Source organism: Rhamphochromis sp. 'chilingali' (assembly GCF_963969265.1).
Source record: "Rhamphochromis sp. 'chilingali' genome assembly, chromosome: 19".
Classification (NCBI taxonomy): Eukaryota; Metazoa; Chordata; class Actinopteri; order Cichliformes; family Cichlidae; genus Rhamphochromis; species Rhamphochromis sp. 'chilingali'.
The window spans coordinates 17,552,473-17,568,657 of NC_137946.1; the positions used below are offsets into that span (position 1 = coordinate 17,552,473).

Genomic DNA, 16,185 nt, shown 5'->3' on the forward strand with positions numbered 1-16,185 from the left:
TGTCATTACTCCAACCCTGAGGCAGAACGGTTTCTTTTGACTGTTGACATTACGCAAGTCGCAGGTTTAACTGCAGCTGTGTGTTCATCCAAAAGCATTAGTGTAATAAAAATGAAAAAGACTTAATTGCAATCTTTATTTATTTTGGAATAAAAAAGAGAAAAAAGGTCTTTTTCGGCACACTCCTTTCATATTACCTTTACTTATTTCAAGGGGCTCATTGGTGATACCAGTGGTGGTTCATCTTCTTCCCATTTAATAACTGCAGGTGTCATATATTCTGAACGAACTGTCGCTTCAGCAGAAACTGTGGAGAACTAATAATGCTTTTGAGTGCGAGTGCTCACTGCAGAGATGACAAGGGCCTTTTTGAAAAGGTGGCCCATGCTGCAGTGATGCATTGAGTATATTGGTCATGCCAGATACCCTCTCTATGGAACCCAAAAACAAGATGTGCTCATAGACTGTTTCATCCAATGGTGACATGTTAGTAAGTGCTATCTTGTAACTATCAAGTTGCACAAGTTTTCAAACCGCTTGTTTAACAGTTATAAGTGGCTACAAAAATTCCTTGCGCTTTGAAAGTGCCATACAATGCCACACAAAAATGTACAAAACTGTGCCAGAACATCGATGAGGCAACAATAAATTCCCTTCAGACGGCTGCTCATATCTCATTCTGTCTTCATCCTCTTATCCCTCTACTTCCTGTTACATCTAGCACATCAGTCTGCGTTTTGAGTTTAGGATGACAGAATTTTGGAAAGGTAGGTGTGTGTGTGTGTGGGTGGGTGCAGAGGAAGTAGAGCGTGGGAGGAGAGAGGACTGGACTTAATCCGAACAGATTAAATGTAGATTGATGTTTTTTGTCAGAGAATCGTCACCTCTGGCTTCAGATTATACTCTGACCACATCACAAGGACGGGTCATTTAAGGGATTGAGTGCAAAATTATCCCACGGCAAGAAATTTCATAATGATGATCCCCTTTTCAGTTCAGAGTGTCCGTCTTAATCCGTGCATATGTGTAATTTGATACTAGATGGAGAGGGCATATGCTCTGATATTCTCACTTAAAGTTATTTTTTTTGTAAGTGACTTCATGAATTATATAAGTCTGTTTTATTTGGCTGCCCTAAATGTGTCTGCAAGCATGCATCTGCATGCTTGGATGGCCAAGTAATGACATAATTCCTCATAACTGGATACTAGATTATACAAATATAACATATATTCTAATCATTGTGCAAAGTATTTCACAAATTTAATTATTACTCAGCAGGACTTTTGTGCAACATGTTCTTTGGATTTTAAGATTTTCTGTCCAACACTCACACCCCCCAGTCCAGCGCAAATTGTTGGCCCATGATGCAATACATCTTGCTTGCTGGTTTAGGTTTCCCAGCCAATCAGAGCACAGCAGTAGGAGGGCATAGAGTGAGCTCATGCTTGTAAACGGCACTGACAGTAGGAGGGACTTTCAATTTACAGTCCCACCCTTTGTTGTCATCCCCGCTCAGCCCTCTTCAGTGCGTGTGCCTTGCATGGAAAAGGGAAAAGCGAGAGAAGGAAAAGGGAAAAGGAAGAGCGGTCAGAGGAGAGAGACTAGAAGGCAAGAGTGTGTGACTCAGGGCGTGTGCTGGTTCTTGAGTGCTACAGTGGCTTAACACAGAGTTGCCATGAAGTCTTCTAGACAGATGTACTCCACTTCACCGACAGTAGGTAGTGTCTCTGTTGACTTTGTGTTTGTTTGTTTTTGTTTTCATGTCCATGTTTGCCTGTGTGTGTGTGTGTGTGTGTGTGTGTGTGTGTGTGTGTGTGTGTGTGTGTGTGTGTGTGTGTGTGTGTGTGTTTTATTGGTTTGTTCTTTGTAGTTGATACAAATCAGGGATGTCAAGCTCATTTTACATTGCAGTCCACATACAACCTATTTAGATCCGATATGGGTCAGACCGGTGAAACCAGTGAACTTTACAGTATCAGCTCACCTGTCATCACAGTGGAGTGTTGGTGTTTTGTGTGTTTACACAGGCTGTCAGCTCTTATCTGTTGGTGTTGCACAGGTGTATCACAGTGAGAAGACAGCAGAGAGTATCATACTTCTCCTGCATTATTTCTCTGGCCTGTTAAAATGTCTCGCGCTCTAACCCATCTCTCTCCCACCATGCTTCTTAAGCGAGAAGAAGACATTTGATATCCCGTCTTGCCACTTTTTCAGGTTTATCTGCATGTGTGTTCTGTAAGAGAGAGTTCACCCAAACTGTGAGGATCCTGTGGTACGGTAAAGCACCAGCAGAGGTTTCGGTCGTGAATGAGACGAAGAACATGGTCTCTTTTGTGTTCTGTAAAGCCAACAGTAAACAGAACGTGACACATGCGCTTAAGCGCACACACAAAAACAATTAGCTCAGCACTCAAATACTATAATACTGCGAGTTTGGGGAATTACTTAATCTAAGGTCACCAGCAGCATTGCTGCTATTATTACTGTGTTTATAATGGCCAGGAGAATTATGACACATTTTTGCTTTTATGGTATTAGTTGGCAGCTCTCTCAAAGACGCGTCCTCTTCATGCATAATTTTTCTTCATGCATCCTGAATGTGTTTGGCTTTATCCCATCCCAGTGCCTTTAACTGCTGAGTTTAAATTCTAAATCTGCTTCCCTTCACTCACTTTAAAGCCTGTCAGTTAAAAACTGGTCATGGATACTTTAGACCATCAAAACTAAGCATCGTGGCCTACTTAGGAGTTTAAGTGAGCATGAATGAAGATGGGGCCCGTGTCAAAACTTGGTCTGCTGAATTCATGTAACCGTGTACACGCACGAGTGTATTCATTCATGTGCATCCACGGCGGTCAAATCTTCTTGATGTTACAGCGTTTGCTTTTCATGTCTCCATCAAGTTCATTTTAAAGCTCGAAAGTGCAAAAGGTTTGCCTCAGCTATAGTTTAGATACAAAAATAAAAAAAAAACATGTTAAATTAAGTTTCTTTTTTGAAAGTTGCATCATCTCACACTGCTACTTTAATCTTTATTCCAGTGTTTTAAGGAAGAGTACTTATTATTTGGCACTTTTCTTGGGTGGACCGCTGTGAAAGAAGAATGCGGAGTCTGAAAAGTGCTGTGAAACCAGCAGTAGATGAATGGACACAAATCACCTCACTGTCCTGCTGTCCCGAGGACCGGTGGTCTTATTTTAGCCTCACTGTCATTGCTTCCTCGTCTAGTCACTAATACACGAGTCTAAATTTAGACAGACGTCATAACAGATGATATTAGTATCGGTGTGTTCTAGTACAGAAAAACAGAATGACGGAGAAGTGTGAGAACTGTGCTGAAGAACTGAATACATCCTGTAGTTGATCCCCCCATTATTTCTACACTCGGGAGACATTCCAGCTTCTTTTCATTGGAGTCCAGCAAAGACAACTAGATACTCTTGAAATGCCGGTTTAAAGCAGAGGACTTATGGAGAACAATGCATATTTCGATTTAGACAAAACATAAGCTACTTACCGCTAATCATTTCCGTTTGACACCCTGCATGTCTTTAACCCGAGTAAAAATGTGACATGTTGTTCTTGGAGTTGATGGCTTAAGATGTGACCTTTACCCTCCCAGTGTGGGGACTGTATGTCATTGGATCCTCTGTGCAAAGACTGGAAAGATACAGCTTGGCTTTTACCCACTCTGGTGTGTGAGTGTCCGTGCGCGTGCTCATGCTCGGTGGGCAACAACTAACAATAGGACACGAGCGGAGATGGGACAGGGGATTGAGAGCTGTATTAGATCCAGCAGCGACAGATGTGCAGACAGGAGGGAAAGTCTGGTGGGGGGATAATGATAGTCAGTGTGTGTCTGTGTGTGTGTGTAATGTTTATAACTGCTTTCCTATCATTGTGTATTTACTTGAGGCATGTACTACTCTTCGCTCACCCCTCCATCTGTATGAGCACATGAGTGCATGCCTGATGCATGAATAATGCATGTGCTGACCTACTGAGAAAATGTGGCTGGATTCATTGCTGTTAGCAACAGAGAGATGAAAATGATATGAACAGCATTCAACAAAAGTGCAAATTCAAGCCATGCATCAAGTCAAGCTATGTGGTTATGACCTCTTGTTACGTATGTACAATATTTGCACTGGATGCTTGTTTTCAGTTAACACCTGATCTTGCAAGCGATGCTTCACTAGCATTTTTTTACTGCTGTAATTAATTTTGCCGTATTTGCTGACCTTGCACTGCTGAATGTGAAAGTGGGCCATGTGGAGGCAGCAGGGGTTTGTGTTGCTAGGCAAAATATCCATACCTTGCATCATATATATAGCTTTTTTTTCCTAATGTGAGAACAATAACAGACTTCTCTGTTCTGGTCACCCTACAGTTGGTTTCTGGCTTTCATGTAACTTCTACCTACAGAGGTGTGCTGTTTGCTGTGAATGTGAAAATGTAGCTGTGTGGTTCATAAAATAAGAAATTAAGCCTATTCCAGCTTAAACTTCTTATGTTTTGTTTTTTTGTATGTTCAAAACTACGACTGTTTCAATGGATTATTGTGGATTTGTAAAAAAAAAAACCAAAAAAACAACCCTTTTGTTGAGTGCTTACTTGCTCGTTACAAAGCCTTTTCTTTCTTACGCCTTCTTTGCTTATTTTTGTATTTTATAACTTTAATGTGTTACTCACGCATTTGGCCATAATGGTTCATGTGCATCTGCTGAGCATGAACTGCAAGCCTCTTTCAGCTCTCTTTCAGATGACGTTGCTCTGGTATTAACCTAGAAATAACTGCATAACAGTGTGCTTGTTCTGATCAAGGCATTAAACAGCTTTGTTTTGCTTTGGTTCCTGGTACCTTCTCTGAAAAGTTTGCTGAACAATAGCTCAGCAAAGAAGACCAAAGAAAAAGCTGGAGTGCAGCATTTTTCTTTAATATTTTCATCTTTCTCTTTCTCTTGTTAGGTTAACTGCTGTCGTTGTCCGTGGCTTTAAATTTCCTTTGCCATGGCCAAGCGCGAGGCTGGAAGTACCAGCCCTGTGGTGCGTCAGATAGACAAGCAGTTTCTGGTCTGCAGCATCTGCCTGGATCATTACCGCAACCCCAAGGTCTTGCCCTGCCTGCACACCTTCTGTGAAAGGTAACTAATGTTTGTGCTGTCTGCGTCAATGACACCGGTCAGGAGTCCTAATTACTGCTGCTCGCACTGTCTGCTGCACGTAGCTATTTCTGGCCATTCAAAGGAGCTACAGTACATTGTTTACCATACCTGTCTCTCTTCTAGTAAATCCTGTCTCTTACCCTGTTATCATAGAATTCCTGTCATACCTACACGCTGGCCAATAGAGGAACCTCGTCTATTGCAAATCCCTACACACAATTAAAAAGCTCAGAGCGCTTCTCGTCACTGACGCTGCTGGGATAAGTGCATTCCTCAGCATCAGGGACTGTCAAGGACTGCAGTCTGAAAAAAGGCTCACTGTTGAGAGACACAATTACAGTGGCTCAATCCACAGTTTCTTGGGAAGGATGACACCCCCTCAGGTGACAATGCTAGAGCCGAGCCAAGCAGGAGGAAGCTTTTTGAAAGCTTGTTGTGGGTCATGGTGGGAGGATGGAGAATGAAGAAGGGGCATATTGTTGGCTGCAGAAGAAAACCAGGATTATGTTTCAGACTGGTTTGCTCCTAAACCCACGATCTACCAAATATTTATCGAATGGCTTTTTAAAAGCCACACAGTATGAGATAATTCTCTTTTTTTCCCCCATGCAGTCTGAGCTGCATTTGCCCACCGGAGGGCAAGTTTAATCCCTGGTTTAACTGGATAGCATGTGATGTGGAGTCCTGCTGAGGTGAACAGATTTTTGTCTAGGGCTATACGCAATATTTCCGGACAGATGTTTTAATGCTGGGGTGGGTTTATGTACTTTAAAGAGGGGTGTGGTGCAAACCCCCGCTGGGCCTATTCCTTTTGGGAGGGTGTTACTTTGCTTCATTTTGCTCCCGATGTCCTCTGTATGTGATTGTCATTTTTGCATATAACCTCAGGATACGACTACTTCATAATATAGAAATGATGCCAAAATAATTACATTTTACAACAACAGTAAAAGCAATTAGAATAGATAAATAACATTTTCTTACCCTTGAATCCCTGCCTGCTGCTCCCAGCGGGCTTCATGTCTGATTTTTGACAAAATATTTGATAGAAAAAATATTTTCGTTCAACCTCTCAGTTGTTCTCAGAAGCAGAAACAGGGAGGCTTGGCTGATACGAGCTTGTATGCTGTCATAAATTAAATATAATTGTTCCAGCATGCAGCCTAAGCAGCTGCCAAACATACTTTTGTAAAAACACAGAGACTTATCCTGAGAACTGACTCAGGGTTTCTTACTGTATTAATCGCCAAATCATTAACTACAGAAACTAAAGAAATACAGCTGTACATCACCTGAGGGTGGGCACCTGGGCTGTAGACAAGGAATGCATTGCAGTCTGCATACTGCACCTGAAAGTTACTGACTGGCTTTGGTTTTTTCCCTTGTTAGCGTCTAATGTTGTTGATACACTCCAGTGGGCTTGTTAACCAAACCTGGAAAAATCTTTAGCATGTAGAGCCAAGCAGGATAGATGTGACTACTAGCATGCGTGAAGCCAGGCCAGAATCCAAACTACACAAACGCACACATAGATGCACAAACAGAAAAAAGCCTTAAAAAATGCACTTCACATGTATTCATGATTGAACTGTTTTGCCTCTTAGTGACTCTGTTAGTCAAATTGATTTGCCAGATGCTCACTTACTCAAAGAGAGTGTACATGTTTTCTCTCAAGCCTGTGGGCTCTGTATTGATTTAAATCCACTCTATTGCCTTATTTGTTGTGACAGGAGCACTATTTAGGCACTGCCTCTCTTTATTATGTGATTGCTCTGTCTTCCTCACACCTTCCTCTTCTTTTTTTTTTCTGCTGTATTGGTTATCTAAGTTTTATATTTATATATTTGTTGGCCTCTTCCTTCAGCTGTCTCCAGACCTACATTCCCCCTGAGTCTCTGACACTCTCATGCCCAGTGTGCCGGCAGACATCTATCCTGCCAGAGAAAGGAGTTTGTGCCCTGCAGAACAACTTCTTCATCACTAATCTTATGGAGGTTTGAAAACACAATGCATTAGCCAGATAATTCAAATGCGCATTACAAATAACAAAATAAAGAAATACCTCCTTGTTCCACACTGAATATAAGAATGTATTGCATTAGGTCCTTCAACGAGACCCAGAGTGCTCGCGGCCAGAGGCCTGCAGTGTGTTGGAATCAGTCAGTGCTGCAGCTGCAGGGAAGCCGCTCTGCTGCCCAAACCACGAAGGAAAGGTGAGAAGCTCTTTTGAGATATGCTACTCAAGTCATCACCTTACCTAAATTCCTTTCCATGTTATTTCAAGCAGTAATTGGTGTAAAAGGAACTGAATGTTACATTAATTTCTTTTTTTGCAAGAGAATGACTCGCTCTGTCTCCCTCTGCAGGTGATGGAGTTCTACTGCGAGTCATGTGAGACAGCCATGTGTTTGGAGTGCACAGAGGGCGAGCACAGGGAGCACATGACTGTTCCTCTGCGGGATGTGGTGGAACAGCACAAGGCTGCGCTGAAGACACAGCTGGATGCCATACACAGCAGGTGGGGGTCTTGATACCTCGGGAAAGCTTTAAGCAGCTTAAGCATTTGGTCCAGACCTTAGGCGATCTGTGCACACTGTGCCTCATCTGTCAGACATTTTCATTGTGTTCAGCTGCTATGGAATACATTTTCACCTTGTTTCATGTTGCAGGCTACCTCAGTTAACAGCAGCCATTGAGCTGGTGAGTGAGATCTCTCGACAGCTGAGTGAAAGGAAGAATGAGGCAGTAGCGGAAATTACAAGTACATTTGAAGAGCTGGAACAGGCGCTGCATCAGCGCAAGACGGCCCTCATCACAGACTTGGAGAATATCTGTAGTACCAAGCAGAAAGTTAGTTGATGACCAGTTCATTCACTCATGTATATGCACATGCATATGTTTTTGTCCTTAATACCAGAGATTTATTGCTTTCTTGACATTTAATTCCTAATTTTCCTCTTTTTTAATGTATTCAGCTGCTTTTTCTCATCTTCAGTATTGTTTTAACATGCTCTACTGACCCTCCTGTGTCTGTTTTCTCTTATTCCTTCTCATTCTTGAGCACAGGTCCTGCAGGCCCAGCTTTCAGCTCTCCTCCAGGGGAAGGAACATATTCAGAGCAGTTGCAGTTTCACAGAGCAAGCTCTCAGCCATGGTAGTGCTACTGAGGTGGGCAGGCAAATTTTTATATACCAGCAACCTGTCAAACAGGATTATAGGATTTGACTCTCAAGTTTCATGCAGCAATGTAGCAGAATGTCTGTTCTGCAGTAGTTATATTGTTCTGTATTAAAAGGTACAGATGGGGGGGAAGGACTTTAAATAAAATACAGTATGCATCTCCTGTAAGAATAGGTGCTGCTGGTTCAGAAGCAAATGAGTGAGCGAGTAAACGCGCTGGCCAGACATGACTTCCCAGAGAAACCTCATCAGAATGCACACCTGGACTGCCAGGTAACGACTGCTGTCTGTTGTGACCTCTGTTTTTATTGTGGTGGTTTGACTGATTCTCCTACATTGTCGCATCGCAGGTCTGCGTGAGTCCTGTCGAAACTTTTTATTTTTCACGTGACTGTAATTTGACTACATGTATAACAAGCAGTACTCAGAAAGGACAAATCTCCACCAAGGCAGCTCAATCTGTGGGCAGTGTTTACTTTTATAGGATTTTTTTTATATATTCAGTTTGTTTTCTTTTTTTAAATGTAATGAAAGAAGCTTGTAGTGCAGCAAAAGTAATATTTACAATTCCCATATACCAGCAGATTGAACAGCAGGCATGCAATGCTACAAAAACATTACCTCCTCGGTGTGGGTAATAAAACAAATGTATAAACCCAGTCGTAAAGTACCATTAGCTTGTTAGTAGTTACCAGCTACAGACACAGAAAGACTTAATAATAAAAAATAATAATAAAAAGTATTAAGAAACTCAAAAATTCAAATGTGCTGTGTGTTCAAGGTGGAGACCGAGGGCCTGCGGCGCTCCATCCAGAACCTGGGTGTTCTCCTCACCACAGCAGCTGTGGCTCACACTTCCGTGGCCACAGGAGAGGGCCTCCGCCATGCAGCAACTGGGCAACACCAAACTATTACTGTGACAACAAAAGACAAAGTACTGTCTCTGAATTATGTTGCTTTACTATCGTAATATTGTTCTGCTATATGTGTAAATTAAGCCATTTACTTTTTGCTTTGGCTCTAATGGGTTTACTGACATTTATTTGCTTTTCTTGTGTGTGGCTATTTCAATTTAGCTTTTCATTTTAATTCATAGCATTTATCAGAGTTCGTTTCCAAAAGTTATTTCACGGTGGCTACTCTGGTCACCGAGGCAATTTTCAGGGATTATTTTTATGAAAAGAAATCTATTATAAGCTTCTCATGCATGTGTGGAAAGTGCTTCTTTAGTGGCTGCCGTGTGAATATTGAAGATTTTGTGTTGTTCGGAAATTGACTCAGTGAACCCTATCTGCAGGATGGGGAGCTGGTGCGGACAGGAAACGCAGTTTTAAAAGCAGAGATAACGTCCGCTGATGGGAGCCGGGCTGCAGAGACGGAGATAACGGACAATAAGAATGGAACATACGAGGTGGGCTACACGTTACGCTCTGAGGGAGAGTACTCGTTTTCTTTGCTGCTGTACGGACAGCCGGTACGTGGCAGCCCTTTCCGACTGCGAGCAGTTAAGCCGTCAGATGTTCCGCAATCTCCAGACGATGTGAAGCGGAGGGTGAAGTCCCCCAGTGGCACGGCTGGCCACATACGGCAGAAGGCAGTGCGACGGCCTTCCAGTATGTACAGCACAACTAAGAAAAAGGAGAACCCCATTGAAGATGAGCTCATCTACAGAGTGGGTAAGAGAGACACGGAAAAGCAAATTATGTCCTACACAAGTTACATTATCTTTGTTACAAATCAAGAATACTTATGTCATCATTTATTAGCTTCTAAGCCACAAGACAGGCTTTTAAATTGACACTCTCCGCTCCAGGCAGTTGCAATTTCCAGTTCATGCCAATAGACTACACAATAAAACTTTGATCTGGCTTGATTGTTTTATAGATTTTTTTTTATAGACAATTTGGCTTTGGCTGAGATAAAAAAAAATGTCACTGGCATTCAAAGGTTTTGCAACTTCTTCATATTATTTAATTCAAGCAAGTTTCTGTAATTTACTTTTGAACTCTTTTGCCGCTTTAAACAAACTTTCCCAAGCCTGGGAGACAGGAAATGAATCCAACAAAACGTATGTCATAGTTTGGTAAACGATCGGCATGAGTGCACAGTGTATAAGACTGGAGACTAATGTGAAAATGGTAAATGACACATTTCTTGAGTATTTGCCTTTTTTTTTCTGTCAGGTTCTCGGGGTAGAGAGAAAGGCGAGTTCACAAATCTCCAGGGGATCTCAGCCTCTAGTAATGGCAGAGTGGTGGTGGCTGACAGCAACAACCAGTGCATACAGGTGAGGCAGTGTAGCCACGTGTTTCACAGTGATTGCACAGAAGTGGATATTCAGACGAGTGTACTCTGCCGTACACTCTAAAACTGTTTGCTTTGATGGACCCAATTGCAGGTTTTCTCCAATGATGGCCAATTCAAGATGCGCTTTGGGGTCAGAGGTCGGTCTCCAGGGCAGCTGCAAAGACCAACGGGTGTCACTGTTGACATGAACGGTGACATTGTGGTGGCCGACTATGACAATCGGTGGGTCAGCATCTTCTCTCCTGATGGGAAGTTTAAGGTAAGATCTCTGTGCAGGCTGAACAGCACTAAATGCCTCATTTAAGGGTTGTTCATATGTGAAATCTATTAAAAAATAGTCTTTTGGTGTTTTTCTGCCTCACCATTTACCTTCAGCTTGAAAAAGTACTAAACTACTTTTTTGTCTCTCTGCATCACAGAATAAGATCGGTGCAGGACGGCTCATGGGTCCCAAGGGTGTGGCTGTGGATAAGAACGGACACATCATCACTGTGGACAACAAGGCTTGCTGCGTCTTCATCTTTCAATCCAATGGGAAACTTGTGACCAAGTTTGGAGGCAGAGGGACTTCTGACAGACAGTTTGCAGGTGAGAAGGAGGCAGCCACTGCCGGGGAGGAGACAAGCAAACATCTGTTATGAAATTTTGAATATTTGGCAAAATAATTAAAGTGAGTTAAAATATACTGAAAGAAATAAAAACACACTTCCATTATTTAGGATAACATTTTTTATACTTCTTTAAAGGAAAATAGCAAAGGTAAATATCTGACTGCACAACAGTGAAATGCATAAAAATCAAAGGTTAATTTATTAAAATAATTAATCATTAAGGGAAATATGGTTGGTATAAACTCAATGTGTAACATTCAAGTAAATTTCATTTGACCATATTCCATTAAATGTAATGTTGTACACTGTAGTTACATGGAAAATTTACATGTAATCAGATTACTTCATTTTATGCATAAATATTTTTTGAGTGTAAGTAACAGGATTGTTTTAGTAGACAGTAAATCAGGATTTTGAAAGTGTTTGCAATGTGTTTTTTATCATTGTTTAGTATTAGCAACTAAAAACCCTCATTGTGAGCACCATTACTAATGTAGGCGCAGTTTAAAGCGTCAGCTCTGGGCAGCAAACAGCATGAAGAATATTAAAGACAACACTGGCTGTGTGCCCGAAACTCCCACGGTATTACTGCATTAGCCGGGCAGCAGCACCCCCCTGCACCTCCCTGAGCTTTTTCTTCTTTGGATGTCTTTATCTCTGACTAGCTATTTTTTTTTCCTTCCTTTCTTTCTTTCTTTCTGTTCTTCCTTCTGTTTTCCAACTCAGAAAAACTTGGCCCAAACATAAATAAATCTGGCTCAGTTTTCAGTAAGTACTAAGTGTGGCCTTGCTGCAACCTTAATCCCACAGTGCAGTGCCCTCTGTCTAACCCAAATCCGTGATCATGTGTCTGACCTCCTGAGATCTCTGATTGTTTAAAAAAAAAACCCTGCAGGATGAAGCTGTGCCTGTGCAGCAATGATCAGAGATGAGATTACATGCCATTGTAATAATTACATGAATCATAATTATTCTTTTTTAAGATAAGTTTGTTGTGTGTATTGTGCTTTGGGTGAAAAACGGCTATGAAAAGAGAGATCGGTGTGAATGAATTTTACTGTTTCCAATAACTCATTCTGTGGTATTTTAATATAATCAGTTTCGAGGTCTGCTTTTAATGATAAGTTAACTGGACGAGTAACCCAACCATCAGTGTAAGCACTGACAGTATGACTAAGACAATATAAATATTCTGTGATTGGGCAGTGCATGCATAACAATGATTTAGGCCTTGAGCCTCTCCATATAATTTAACTTTCAGTATTGACTTGAAATGTTGCATGAAAAGAAGCACAACATACTACTCGCATCCAATCAGAAGGGTTTCCTATTTTATAATTGCAGCTTTAGACAAACTATAGATGAAAACTACATTTAGTCAGCCTACTAACAGTGAAGCCAATGCATAAACAACAGGAAACAGTCTCTGCTTTAACTACCAACATAACCTGCTTCTGTCTCCTCATCCAGGCCCGCATTTTGTTGCCGTGAACAACAAGAATGAAATTATCGTGACCGATTTTCACAATCACTCTGTGAAGGTAAGAAAAAAAGACGACCTATGTCTGAGTTTGCCACCTTAGCTGTGATTTTTATTTTAAAGGGAGGCCGTGCACATGAAGATGCTGACCGAACTTTTCTGGCTTTTTGCCTCAGGTGTACAGCGCTGATGGGGAGTTCCTGTTCAAGTTCGGCTCTCATGGCGAAGGGAACGGCCAATTCAACGCTCCCACTGGCGTGGCTGTGGATGCCAATGGAAACATCATTGTAGCTGACTGGGGTAACAGCAGAATACAGGTGAGGCAGCTTGCAGTTTACGTGTAGATGTAATTTTAACGCCGTTGCTGTGTTTTGTTGTGACAGAATTGCTGAAAATTCTGACCTTTTTTTCTGCATCAGGTGTTTGACAGCACAGGGTCCTTCTTATCCTACATTAACACTTCGGCAGACCCGCTGTACGGCCCCCAGGGCCTAGCGCTCACCTCAGATGGACACGTGGCTGTTGCAGACTCTGGCAATCATTGCTTTAAAGTTTACAGATATCTGCAGTAGACTGAGGGGAAGATGTCGCCGCCACCACCAACTCCTGCTTTAAAAAGCAATGTCACATATTTCTTGCAGAGAAAAAGTTGCAACATGCCTGCACACTTCCCAGAGGCTCCATGTCCACAAATTAATTTCCTGTTCATTTTGTCTGTAAATACTTCAAGGATTTAATGTCCAGAAATGATATTAAGAACAAACTTCCAAAACATGCAATTTTAATGTTTTCAAAGACAAAATTGGCTAGATATCACAAAAACTACTGACTACTGCAAGAACAGAAACCATAATTACTGAAACGGCAGTGAGTTCTTGGATTACTTCTATTTTTAAAAACAATCAAGCAGGTAAACATATCTCATATAGAGACTTTCAAATACTTGCGTTTTTTTTTTTTTAAAGAATGTGAGACAGCCTCTGCTCAACTATACACCTGCAAAGTTAGATGACTACATCTTGTACAGTCGCGTTGCTGTTACATGGCTAAATAGGTCCATAGACAGACATGCATATATCAAAAACACCTAAACAATCAATTAGGCATGTCTATATTTTGTCATTCTTGGTTTGTCTAACTTTAACTTTCCATAAAGCTGAGCTATAATGCTTCTCTCCACCTCATGTTTTTATTCTCGGACTCTACTAGAGTAGCTTTGCATGATTCTGTCTGAAACAAGCTGTTTTAGTTTGAGGTTTGAGATGGGCTTTATCAGCAGATGGGCAGTGTTGCGCTTCTCACAGAGCTGCGTGCCTGAAAATCAATAATTCAATTTTGGTACCTAAAAATTTCAGCTTAATAACTTGAAATGTCAAGTTATTGAGGGAAACAGAGTGCTTTAGGCAGCTAGAAGCCTGAGCTATTAGCGCATGGGAATTATTTGCACAAACACTTGGCTAAATTTGTGATTAGTATCAATGTCACAGTAAAAAAAAAAGTTTGTGTGTGTGTGTGTGTGTATGAATGACATAGATTAGGTATAAGCATAATAGTTTACTCTGATTGGCTTAGAGCCTAAAACTAACCAACTATCGACAGGAAAAAATGAACAGGAAATTAACCCCTGGCTCAAAGGCCTTTTAGCTCTATTCCCCAAGTGTATCTTCACAGCCTGTCAGTCTTAAATTGTTTTGGCAATGCAGATGGGCAACACTCAGTATCCAGCAAACAAGGCAACGCAATGAAGATTCCCTGTTTCCTGAAAGGAACATGATGCTTTATGAGTAAAAAAAAATGCTCAGGTCTTTCCTTGAACAACGTTGCATGTTCGTGTGCTCTGAAAATGATCTTCTTGTCACTGCCTTACAATATTCATCAGCGAACTCTGCAGAAACTTCAGGAATGTGTTGTTTTAAAAGGAACTGCTTATCATTCTCATTCTGCACCTTATCAGTCTGACATGATCACTGCACAATTAAAATTATTCTTATCATTGTTTTTTTTTTTTTTTTTTCTATTTAGCCATAAGATGAGTTTACGTATATGCAAGTTGTTTCATTTTGGGATCCAAAGACAAGCATCAAAAAGCACAGTAGTTAAAAAAAAAGGCTAAATATCTGAACCAGCTCCCCTTCACCCTAAAGTCGGAGCCCTACTAGCAAAACAAAATAATAGTAACTAGTCCTTGCACTTTCGTATATTCATACCTACAATTCACTGTAGTTGTGCATATGCACATTTACACGTATGTATATATTTATACATATATATATGGATTTGGTGTCTATATAGCCTACATATTCCAGCACTTAAACAGAAACAAGGTCACGCCAAGTAGTTAACTGAATGAATGAAACATCAGTGGAACAAAGTTGTAATAAGTACATATTATTTGCTGTATTCTTTTTTTTTCCTTTTTGCAAAAGAATTTATTTATTTACAAATTTCTTTTCTACATAATTTGTTTGACAAATTATTTTTCTAATTGGTCGGTTTGAACCTTCTCCTCCTCTTTGCCAAACTTAGCTATACCATTGTAACTTGTAGCACTCAAAGCTGTTTTCTGTTTTTGACTCTTCCCGGTCAAACAGTGACGTTTCCTTCTGCCAAAACCTATTGTTGTAAGTTGCTGTTGAACATTGCACAGAATACAAATAATGAGAGTTATATAGTTTGCAAGAGTAATATATGCCTCTATGTATAGTTCATTTTGACATAATCAGAACGTGTACTGTATATTACAATCATATTCCTGTTGTAGCTGACAAGCACTTTTATCGTGGATTTTCCAGGATTTGTATTCATTTGCTCTGTAGTTCAATGTTTAGAGGTTTTTGTTTTTTTGTGCGTGTGGCTCTTACAAAAACACCAGCTAATATGCAGTGACACAAAATCATCTCTCACCTGTGTTTTAGAAATACTGTCTGTCCCCCAGTACTGACTCATTCTGATTTTCCATCTGCATTTCCTATTTATTGGAAAACTGACAGATTGAGCTAAACTTCCCTTCTCACTAGACTGTATTTATTCTTTTTGTTGTTGCTTTTAACTGTCAAAAGACATGTGGGGGGAAAACTGAAGCACACAGTATTAATAAAATGACATCAACTTTTGTGTATACAACTGTGTACTACAAGAGGCCATTTACAAGTAATCAGTCCGTTCATGTATCACGGGGAAGGTATGATTGTAAATTAAAGAATGACTAAACTACTGCAAATTGCCTGCTTTGTATAACTAAACTTTAGTTTATGTATTATACAGTAGACTCATTTTTACAGTGAATTTTCAGTTGTTTTCCTTTGTTTCTTGGCCAGATTAGATATCAGCATCTCTCTTCATGCCTACTTTGCCTACTATGCCAGTTGTTGTTTTTTTCCTGATGTCCTCTTTTTCTATTGTTCTATTGTCAAATAAGATAAAATGTCACTTGCCTGCT

The 16,185-nt window shown here is 40.7% G+C and overlaps 1 protein-coding gene across 3 annotated transcripts; it reads left to right on the forward strand.

Annotated features, from left to right (window-relative positions):
- Positions 1 to 1,538: 1,538 nt before the first annotated feature.
- On the forward strand, positions 1,539 to 15,960 carry trim3b (tripartite motif containing 3b). 3 transcript variants are annotated; one of them, XM_080866229.1, is made up of 17 exons: positions 5,011 to 5,147; positions 5,322 to 5,685; positions 5,781 to 5,860; positions 7,033 to 7,162; positions 7,271 to 7,381; positions 7,535 to 7,686; positions 7,838 to 8,018; positions 8,235 to 8,336; positions 8,523 to 8,621; positions 9,130 to 9,282; positions 9,646 to 10,024; positions 10,532 to 10,635; positions 10,747 to 10,914; positions 11,075 to 11,243; positions 12,737 to 12,807; positions 12,923 to 13,063; positions 13,166 to 15,960. In XM_080866229.1, exons 4-17 carry the CDS (start codon positions 7,157 to 7,159, stop codon positions 13,316 to 13,318), a joined length of 1,989 nt encoding a protein of 662 aa, XP_080722355.1. In that variant the 5' UTR covers positions 5,011 to 5,147; positions 5,322 to 5,685; positions 5,781 to 5,860; positions 7,033 to 7,156; the 3' UTR covers positions 13,319 to 15,960. The 3 variants fall into 3 exon arrangements, with proteins under 3 accessions (XP_080722353.1, XP_080722355.1, XP_080722354.1); XM_080866227.1 differs by lacking the exons at positions 5,322 to 5,685; positions 5,781 to 5,860 and adding an exon at positions 1,539 to 1,717 and having other exon boundaries at positions 4,972 to 5,147; XM_080866228.1 differs by having other exon boundaries at positions 5,322 to 5,860.
- Positions 15,961 to 16,185: the final 225 nt, after the last annotated feature.